The 10,548-nt window shown below is 35.5% G+C and overlaps 1 protein-coding gene and 1 long non-coding RNA gene across 3 annotated transcripts; both read left to right on the top strand.

Annotated features, from left to right (window-relative positions):
* Positions 1–647: 647 nt before the first annotated feature.
* On the top strand, positions 648–6,198 carry LOC113334438. Of its 2 annotated transcripts, XR_003352794.1 has the most exons (7): positions 648–775; positions 889–1,021; positions 1,295–1,540; positions 1,972–2,160; positions 3,735–3,975; positions 4,086–4,600; positions 5,618–5,969. It is a non-coding gene; the product is annotated as an uncharacterized LOC113334438 (long non-coding RNA). The 2 variants fall into 2 exon arrangements; XR_003352793.1 differs by having other exon boundaries at positions 4,086–6,198.
* A 2,302-nt stretch (positions 6,199–8,500) lies between these two features.
* LOC113334705 lies at positions 8,501–9,789 on the top strand. Its single transcript, XM_026580896.1, has 2 exons — positions 8,501–9,055; positions 9,265–9,789. Exons 1-2 carry the CDS (start codon positions 8,501–8,503, stop codon positions 9,787–9,789), a joined length of 1,080 nt encoding a protein of 359 aa, XP_026436681.1.
* The last annotated feature ends 759 nt before the right edge of the window (positions 9,790–10,548 follow it).

Genomic DNA, 10,548 nt, shown 5'->3' with positions numbered 1-10,548 from the left:
TGCAGGAAACAACATTGATAGCAGAGGATACTCAGGCCACATTGGAGAATGGGGAGCAACAGGAGGTGCATACCTAGCTTTCAACTGGGCAATGGAAAAACAACACATGAACATTGAAGTACATGGTGAATCAAAGGAAATTTTGTTAAGGTTCCATTATCTATACCATCAAGCAATCAAAGGAAGGTTCAACCTCAACCATTAATGCTGAGGATAATCACTCAAGAATCAAACCTATCTCTTTTGTGTTAAGTAGTCTTAAATTTATCCATAAACTTCAAAATTTGGATACTCTTAATATAGCTATCCTTTGTAAGAACAATGAAAGCAGGCTTGATACAAACGATGCAAACACTCTGTGTGACCCTTAGCTTAGCTTATTGACACTCTATTAAAAAAAAAACAAAAAGGAGGAAGCAAGTGGTTAACAACTTGGCAGGGCAGGAGAGACCTAGCTAGCTAGCTAGTCCATTGGCACTTGTTTTTCCAACCAAGACCAATTTAGTCAAACAACCTAGAAGCTAGTTTCTGTGTGGTCAAATCAGAAATAAACAACCGTTGATTAAAGAACTTACGGTCCAAGATTAAAGCTATTCTATTTTTACCCTCTTCCCTTGTCAGTGTACTGAATACTGATCAATAAAAGAGTTTCATTAAAAAGAGTTTCATTTATCTCACTTTTTTGGTTCTCCTTTATTGAAATCAAACCTCTGCAAAACTACTCTTTTATTTTGATCTCCAGTGATCATCATCAAATCTGGTGTTGGCTGAAGAGGTATACTCTTTACTCTTTTATATATATATCCTCTGCTTCTATTTCGTTTCAATTATAGGTTTTGTGTTTTTTCTTAATTTCTCTCAATCTTTTTGATGGTTGATTTGGATCAGGTAGATGAGAAAACAAATGGGTGGTTATAAATGGAATCATGATTTTGTATGGGATTCCGGTGGTGGAGGAAGAATCCTCTCACACACACGGTGAAAAGTAGCATGATGGTATCTCCTCTCAACAACAAACCAAGTAAGTACTGATCTATGCATTTTCTTTCATATGTTATTTTTCCTTTTGTTTGGATTCATCAATTAGAGACCACTTTTGATTAAAACTTATGGTTTAAAGAGATCGACATATGAGTATATATTGGTCTATTTTGAAATAAATTAGAGGTTTTGATTGACTACAATGCAAATGGGGTTCTGGTTGACTTGATTGTAATATCATATCTTGGGTTGATTTGCTTGTAAAAAGTGCCTCTCACATTTGTATCCTGATGAAGCATCTACTCTGCTGCAGTGACAACTTCTGATGCTACTTCCATCTGCTGCGTGAGCAAATGCATTTACTTGCTCTGATGAAGTAGAAGACCTCATCCATATAGAACCAAAATCAGTTTTTAGGTCCTGTGATGGGACAGTTCATGGTTCGTTGGTAACATTGACGACCTCATGAATGTTTTGAACAACTCAAAATTGACGAAGATTGAAAGCACAATGAGGCATGTGAAGCAAGTAGAAAGGGTATCATCTAAGAAACATAGAGGTAATTCTAAAAGTATTGTTATAGTGAAGTTATTTGTTTTCTGTTTTGTCATGCTATCCTAAGTATTAGCTTAACTGGTTTAGACTGAAAATATTGGGTTAAATTCGGCCAGTTACAATAGGAAAAGTAATTTCTGACATATTCACCCGCTGAAGTCCAAACCTGTGCTATGCGTTAACAATGTTACTGAATGCTGTCGTTTGTTTTATTGAGTCTTACTGATTTAGCATACGTAACTTGTTTTCTTCTTTGTTTTCATGTTTCTTGTTTATCAAACTTGTAAAAGAGCCAGTATGTTATGTGGCCCATTTTCAAACAAGACCTTAGATTTCAAGCTCATTGTCTTTTGCAAATGTCACTTGTTTTGTTTTGTGGTGGAAATTTTATTTTTTGGTAAATAGTAATCATTTCAACACTTGTGATTTTTACAGAACTATGTTTGTTGATCAATTCGAAGCAAGAGTCACATGAACTGTACACTAACGAACAACTGGCACTTGGTAGTGCTGTGATCAAGCAGATCAAATTGGGTTATAATTAATGGTTTTGTATGGATACTGGTGGAAGAGGAAGGAACCTCATTGATCCTTGAATCGCACTATGATTTCTCCTCTCAATAAGTAAGTACTGATCTTTCATTTTGATGTTTCTTTCTTTGATGTTCTGTTAGGATTCTATATATTAGGGTGAGTTCAATACATCAACTCGATTTAAGAAAGTGTAATACGTAATGTGCCTCATGTGACTCACGACCACGGCACATCGTTTGATTAGGTCTATAGTGGTATTGTGGATTTTTAGAGGGGCCATAGGGGAGATAGTTATCGTTTGCCTACAATGGAGTCACTTGAACTAAAATGCAATGACCTTTAGTAGTTTGAATTTACTGACTTGGTTGGAGTTTGTTAGTCGAATATGTTTTTTTGTCTACATTGATTGCCCACCTTTTATGTTGCCAACAGTACTACTATTTTTTTTTTTTTGGTTACAAACTCTATGAATGTCATCTTTTTATAGTGATAGAAAAATAATGTTTTTGCGGCACTGATTTATGGAATTCTTTACCATTGTTGGAAAACAGCTAAAACATGGGTCTATTTGAGTATTTCCTTATATGTACATCAGCTCTTCATATGTGGTTCTGCAGCTATACAATAATTTTTGAACTTTTGTTCTTATGAGCTTAGAGTAGTGAACACTTATTGATAGTTTGAGCCAGAGACTGCTGAAGGGATACAAACCCAGATATTATTTGAGTGAAGTTTTGTTGCACAACAAACTTCCTCTACCACATGCAAACTAAACTATCGTTAGGTCAAAATCAACTTTACGTTGACTAGCTTTGGGACTGATTATGTTTCTTTTGTTCTTTGAATTAACATGATCATTTACTAATATATGTGCTGATTAAAGTAAGGTGAGAGTGAACCGTCCACTTTTTTTTTTTTTCATTTGCTCTACACCTATATATCTTATCTTGGTCATGGTTGTCTAATTGAGTAATTAGGTTTTTTTTTTCTTCCTTTTATTTGGATCCAGTGGAGCTCTTTCTGATTAAAACTTATGGTTTATTTGGAAGATAAACGCACTGAAAGTTGACATTCAGCACATCTGAGCAGAAGCAGTACAAAGTTAAAATCTTTCATTGATTTGTTATTATGATTCTTTACATTTAGGGGTTTCAAGTGCTACTTGTTTTGCATTTCCATATTGGGTTTTTGATTTTAGTTCATTTTCTGGTCTTTAGTGTTCTTAGTCATTCTGATTATCTTCTTCACATTTTCGAGTGTTTTAAGGTTTTTATGCCGGCTAGTCTTGTTTAAGCTATTTTGAAAGCTGCTTTCTTGCTCTTTGTGTTTATTTTGGGTGTTAATCTCTTCACGTATTCTGTGACTGTCATTTTAATATACGTTAGCCTTTAAATTTATCCTTACAACTTAGCTGAAACTGTATATGAAGTATGAACTGTTTAATACCTTTTCCAACTTTTGTTTTGGTCTTCTCTTAGTTCTGGGATGCTCTATGAATAGTTTTAGTTTCAACCGCTGCATACTAAGGACTTTTTAGTGTCTACCCGAAATAAATAATGGGTTTTACTTGTTTTGGGAATTACTTTTAGTATTCTTAAACTTTTGCTAGGCCTTGCTGTTTATAGGCATGTTCATGTGCTAAGTTGGTGTTTGTTTTTTGTCAGGGTGAATAAGAAATCAGAAACTTGAGACGGACGATGCTAAGCACTTCAGAGGCTATGTCCACTATCCAGAACCATAGACGGATTTATTTTTTTGACTCTTGAGAAGAGGGCCAGGAAAAAACTGTTGAAGGAGATGGAGGAAATGACAAAGAACAGGGAATGGAGCTCAGAGATGCACTCAGAGAGTTGGTCGAGGAATCCGACAACAAGGGCCTGATAAAGGGTTCTAGACCCATTCAGAGTAAGTCTTTCATGGTGATGCTGGTTACTTTGCTCTGTTGCTTCCGGTGGTCTTTGTTATTGGTTCCACTGGTGATTCTTTATGGTACCTGTTATTGGTTCTTTATGCAGGTGGTTCTTTATGATGCTACTGCTGAATATCTCTATTTAGTATTTACTTATTTAGGAATCAATGATGATGAGAGTTCATGGATGACCTTGCTTGCTTACATATGAGAGTTTCCGTTTCAGTTTGTTTGTCTAAGACAAGATTTGAGTGCTAGATTCTCTGCAATCCCAACAACAATTTCTTAACCGGCCCAAGTGAACTTTTTGGGAATGTATTGATGGATTGGAACTTCAAGAGGAACTCCAAATTCTGGTCCAGGAAGCCAACAGTGAGGAACCAATGCAGGAAGTCGAAAATATTTCCCTTCATTGTGAGAACCATGTTTGACTCATTGATGGTTTGCTTCGTTGCTGGTGGCGGTGGTGGATCATCTCAGTAAGTCTTTCGTGGTGGTACTGGTTTGCTTCTGCTGGTGGTAGTTATTGGTTTTTTTATGGTGGTTCTCCATCCTTTTGTGAATCATACCAATGAGAAGATAAATGAACTGAAAGCTGAAGCCGAGAGCATAAGGTTAAAGGTAAATCTTACCTTGATTTGTTATATTGATTCTCTACATTTAGGAGTTTTTAGTGCTTTAGATCTGTGCTTGGATTCTCAATATTAGGTTTTTTATTTTTTATTTTATTATGGTTCATTTTCTGATTTCTAGTGTTCTTAGTTTCCTTTTCTTTTTTCCCCCTTCTTCTATGCATTTTCTAGTGTCATCAAGTGTTTGTGCTGTGTTGACTTGTTTAAGCTAATTTGGAAGCTGCATTCTTAATCTTTGTTTTGTCTGGATGTTACTTTCTTTGAGTATTCTGTGGATGTTAGTTATGGCTATGGTGGCCTTCATTTTCGGGTCTCCACTTAGCTGTATCTGCATGTTGAGTTTTCCAAACAAATAATGGGTTTAACTTGTTTCTGGAATCGCTTTCGGCGTTGGCTCTTGAACTTTTTGTTAGGCTGTTTTATAGGCATGCTCATGTTAGGCTTGTTGTTTATAGGCAGGCTGATGTACTAAGTTTGCCTTAAATGTTCTTTATCTGATCTCTGGTATTCAAATGAACAATAGTTTTGTTCTTTTTTAGATTTTGAGATTAGATTAAGTTTGACAGCTAATTATAGTTTATATGCCTTAGGTAATTATAGTTTTGTATGCGTTTAGTCTGGGTTTAAGAAACTAATAGGTCCTTGACTTCATAATCTGTAGAGAAACAGTTTGTTTTAACTTTTAATTAATTCCTTCACAGTCCAGCACTTTGTTTGATATCCTTTCATTATATGTGACGAATTTTTGCCTCAAATTTGTGGATAGCTTTTAAACCAGTCTCTTTCAAAATCACTTTTGTTGTAATCAATGTTGAAATTTATATTTGATTAACGCCGTAAGCAAATGAATTTTTGGGGTCAGAGTTGGTTACTCTTTGATCGAGTCATTGGGGTGTCTGTAATTGGTGAATTTCTTGATGGTCGTGGAACTAGTTTATATGCTTGTAAGACTTCCAATCAACAAGCATGCAACACATTTCTTATTGATTGTGCCTTGACTCAACAGATTTGGAATTCTTTGAATTGTATGATTCATGTAACGTGTTGGAAGGAGTGTGGCATGTTTCAGGTTAAAAATCTGCAAATTGTGGATCCTGATATTGTGAGGTTTTTCGGGTTTGATTTTTTGCAAATCTGGAAAGTTAGATGCTCTTTATTTTCGAAAGTGCTGAGGCACATGTTAACAAGATTGCCCAGCTCATTAGGATTTAGGAATGATTGGAGTGACTGGAATAGACTGTGGCTAGTTCAGATAACATGATTGATAGAAATGGGAGATGGAAATGACCAGATGTACCTTTTGTAAAACTGAATTTTGATGCCGCTTTTAAATTCGAAACTAAGTATTCTTGGACTAATCATTGGGAAGTTTGCAGGAACTTGTGATGGAGTTCCTGCAAAGAGAAATGCATTTTTTTCTTAGAGATTACACTTTTCTTAGAGATTACAACCATGTAGCCGACTCTTCGGCAAAACATTGTATTAACCTCTTGCTATGGATGAATGGTCTGACGACTATCCTTCTTGAAATTAAGATGAGAAATGAATCTATTTTTAATGCACACTCCTTTAAAGAATGCTAATTTGTGATTTCTTTTAGTATTTAACAGTTTGTTTTAGTGCTAATTTATGCACCACGCGTGTTAACAATTTTTTCACCCGTTTAAAAAAGTAGAAATTGACGTTTAGTCCCAAAGTTACTGGGCTTGGGACGCTTTAGTCCTCTCATCTCAGGCCTAGTACTCTCTAGTCCAAAAGAGCCCCGTCTCAAACAATTTAATCCAAATATAGACGAGCTAGTCCAAAATTTGGGACCGATCCCGATTTTCCTGTATTTCCAATATCCCGTAACTACCCTTGAGACGATTCCATATATAAAATGAGGATTTGAAATCGAAAATTTCAGATCTCAAACATGAGTTCAAAACAGGGAGCCGGACAGAGAAGAAATTCGTAGGCGATTTAACAGTTTCAGAGAGAAATTTGGTTGCGATTCAACTTCAGGTTACTGGTAAAGTGTAGTTACGGGATTATTTTTGATCTCAGATTTGAATTCACGTCAGATTTCAGAGATAGATCGATCCAGAATTCAACTTCAGTTTCAGCGATTTAACAGTTTCATAGAGGTTAGGTTGGATTTCATCGTTTCTGATATTTAACGGAAATCAAATTCAGGTTAGTTCTGTTTTTGCTTCATCGTTGAATCTCTTTTCTGATATTTAGTTTTTTTTTTATTTTGTCAGTTGATGATATGAATTCAATCTGTTACATCTTATTGTTTGTATGTTACTGATTTGATTTTTGGTGTATTTTAGCTTTTGATTTTCGTTAAATGATTTTGATTACTGTTTCTTGGTGTTTGGTGTTATGATGCATGATATGAAATCGAACTGATATTAGATCATATGTTTTTGGTTTATTCAATTATGTGTTCTAGTAAGATTCTGAAGCTTATATCTTCGATTAATTGATGGAGTAGTTTTGATTTTAAGTTCACTGTTATTTGATTTTTGCCTTCGATTAAATGTGTACTTTCCTGTACACTCTTCAAGTTTTAGGTTATGCGAATCTGAAACTATTATTATATCTTTTGTTATATGTAGGTGTATCAAATATGTCTGAGAAGTTTGTTCATGTTGTTTTGAATCATGGTGAACATTCTTCTGCATTTCGTGTTAATACTTTAATCACCATTGATGAATTGAAGCATTTTGCTTGTAAGCAGTGGAGGTCTTTGTCCCCTTTGAGTATACGTTTTTCATATATGGATACTAATCAAGTAGTTTTTATACAAGGTGATATACAACTTCAAGATTTAGTTGCTCTTGTTATTCAGATGAACAATGAAGATTTCTATTTGAATGTTGATGTGATTCCGAAGCATACTGGTTGTAGCACTAGTTCAAGGTATTTGTCTCTTTCTAATTCTGGTTGTAGCAGTAATTCTGGTGCTACTACTTCAAACTCTTGTGTAAGTGAAAGTCCTAAGCTTGTAAGGGTGGTCGATCATGACGTGGACAAGGCCAAGCCTCTCATTATCGATGAATGGCGTTATGTTTTTGACAATATTGGTAGAGAATTTGTGGGTGGTGTTAAAGCTGTAAGGATTGCTGTTGATCAATACAAGATGTGTACTAGTTACAAGATTCTTATTCTTAAAAACGACAAGACTCGTTTTACTGCGAAGTGCGAAGAAGATAGTTGTGGTTGGAGGATTCACTTTGGGCCTGTGAATGGTGACATTTCTCGGTTTGTGCTGAAAGATTCTAACGTTATTCATAGGTTAGTGTTGTTCACTTGTTTTTTTGATCCATGTTATTGATTTTTAGGTTTTAATATGTAGACTTGTTTTAGGTGTACATTGTGGTGCACATTACTTGTTGTAGGCTTTTTGGGTGGCACTTGTGGTGTAAATTTCATATTTTTGCTTGGTCTGTGCTTCCTTTTTGCATGTGTGTTGTTGTTGTTTTTGAGTTTTAAAGTACAATGTGGTGCATATTACTTAATCCAGATTTTTTTTTGTAGCTGTGGTGTTGGTTTGAGGTTGAAGAGTCCTGTGGTGACAACCAAGTTAGTTAAGCATTTGGTCGCTGATAGTATACAGGGTGATCCCACTTTAAAACCCAAACAGATCATGTCACTCTTTAAGAAGACTTATGGGTCCAATATTAAGTATCACCATGCCCGTAGAGGGAAAGAATCTCTATTTGAAGATCAATATGGTGACGATGAGAAGTCGTATAGTGATTTAAATTGGTATGTGAAAGCCATTGAGAAAACTAATCCTGATAGCTTTGTGAAACTTGAAGTTGATGAAGAAACTGGAAGATTTAAGCGGATTTTCATCTGTTTCGGTGCTTGCAAGCATAGCTATAGGTATCTCAGGCCCATGATTTACTTGGACGCTACTTTCCTCATTGGTAGATTCAGGGGTACTTTGATGGATGCAACATGTGTCAATGGAAATGATGGTTTTTACCCATATGCCTTTGCTATTGTTTTATCCGAAAACAAAGACAATTGGTTTTGGTTTCTGGATAATCTTCAACAAGTGGTCGATGATCGTCCGATTGTTTTCCTTAGTGATCGTCACGAAGGACTTCTGCAGGGCATTTCAAGAGCATTTCCTGGTTCATATCACAACTATTGCTTTTACCACATCAAGTGCAATCTCCCTATTGGAAAAGGTGATGCGAATTACAATGTCGTTATTGATTTGTTTTACAAAGTTGCTTACTCTTACACAGCAACGAACTTTGAAGAAGCTTTGCGGGGCATGCATGCAATTAGTTGTGGACATGTTGCTAATTATCTCAGGACCATTCCAAAGGAGAAATGGGCAAATGCATTTTTCCCTGTATGCAGATATGCTGCTCACTCTTCATCTATTGCTGAGTCATTCAATAACTGGATTCTTGAGTTTTGCTCTTCTCGATGCGATACGGTGAGTTTTATGTTTAGTGTTTCATTCATTTATTTTTTACTGTCGCATACATGGATTTTCTTGATGTGTACATACTTGTACACATGTTATATCTGTGATTCTGCAACTGTGTGTACATTGTTGTACACATGTTTTATCGGTATTTATTCTATATCATGTTTTGATTTTATGTTTTGTGTTTTTATTATCTTAGTTTGAAGGTTATGCAGATGAATTCTAAGAGAAGGGTAGAAGGTCTTGAAAATTTTAACACTAGGCTCACTCCCGTATACGAGGATTTACTAAACGAGAACATCAACATTAGTCGTACTTGGATTGTTGTTGAGTCTATGGAAAGATTGTATGAATTCAGGTCTCCCCACACTCATTCTGTAGATCTTTTGGAGAGAACTTGTACGTGTTACAGGTGGCAAGTAAATGGTTTTCCCTGCGTACATGCTTGTGTTTCCATTCAATCTACAAGGGAGGACATCTATTCATTTCTTGAGCCATACTTCACCACTGAATGGTACAACAGGACATACCAAGAGATCATCTTGCCAATCCCCAATTATGACAAGCCGCAGTCTTATTATCCTAGTGATAGGATTATTGTTCCTATTCCTGTGCCTCCACCTGGTAGACGAAGAGAACAGCGTTTCAAGAAGGCTTGGGAGAAGCAAAAGATGCCTATGATGTGCACAAAGTGCTTCACTCTTGGTCACCACAACAGAGCTACCTGCCCCATGCCTTGATGCTTTTTATTATGTTTGATTTGTTTGAAAGATTCTATGTTGTTTGGTTTTTACTTTTGGTAATGTCTTTTCATTTTTCTATTCATGGATAATTAGTGTCAGGATCTATGTACCATTATGTACACCTTCCTGTGCACTTCACTTTTCTTACCTGTCTTTTTACATGTGTAGCATTATGTACAACTTGCTGTACAATGGATGCTACTAGTTTATTTTGTTTATTAATATTCTATCTTTTCAGTTCTAATGCCAGTAATTAGTTTTTATTTTTGTTGTTTAATGATTGATACTAGGTTATTACCTTTTCTATTTTATGTTTCTGTTAGTACATGTGTACCATTATGCACACATTCATATACCATTGCCTGTCATATTTTCTACTCTGTCAGAAACTGTGCTTAATCATGCACACCTTAATATTTCCTAACCTGTAATACATACTTTAGTACTGGCACAAGTCTATTTTCAAAACATCAATATTGAAACTAATAAAAAACATTAATTCAAGGTCTTTATAATAGTGACAAGTCTTAAACAGAAAGTTGAAAACTTAAATTTGTTTGAAGATTAAAAATGTTTAGAAGAAATTCAGAAAGTGATCTTGAATGAAGATTAAAAACTCTTCTTCCTCTTCAATGGTTGCTTTCCTATATTCTTGCGCCACTGATTATGCTCCTCGTCCTTCGCTATATCCCACACCTTTTCATACCATCCGACTTTTGTCAACATCATGGCCACCAATTTTGATCTCATTTGCTG

The sequence above is a fragment of the Papaver somniferum genome, unplaced genomic scaffold (genome assembly GCF_003573695.1).
Source record: "Papaver somniferum cultivar HN1 unplaced genomic scaffold, ASM357369v1 unplaced-scaffold_137, whole genome shotgun sequence".
NCBI lineage: Eukaryota > Viridiplantae > Streptophyta > Magnoliopsida > Ranunculales > Papaveraceae > Papaver > Papaver somniferum.
The sequence above is the reverse complement of the archived record's forward strand: the minus strand, read 5'-3'. Positions and strand labels throughout refer to the sequence as shown.

Coding starts and splice junctions, on each gene's coding strand:
- LOC113334705 (XM_026580896.1), top strand. CDS start 8,501: ATGATTTACTTGGACGCTACTTTCCTCATTGGTAGATTCAGGGGTACT. Junction 9,056..9,264: donor GCTCTTCTCGATGCGATACG/GTGAGTTTTATG, acceptor AAGGTTATGCAG/ATGAATTCTAAGAGAAGGGT.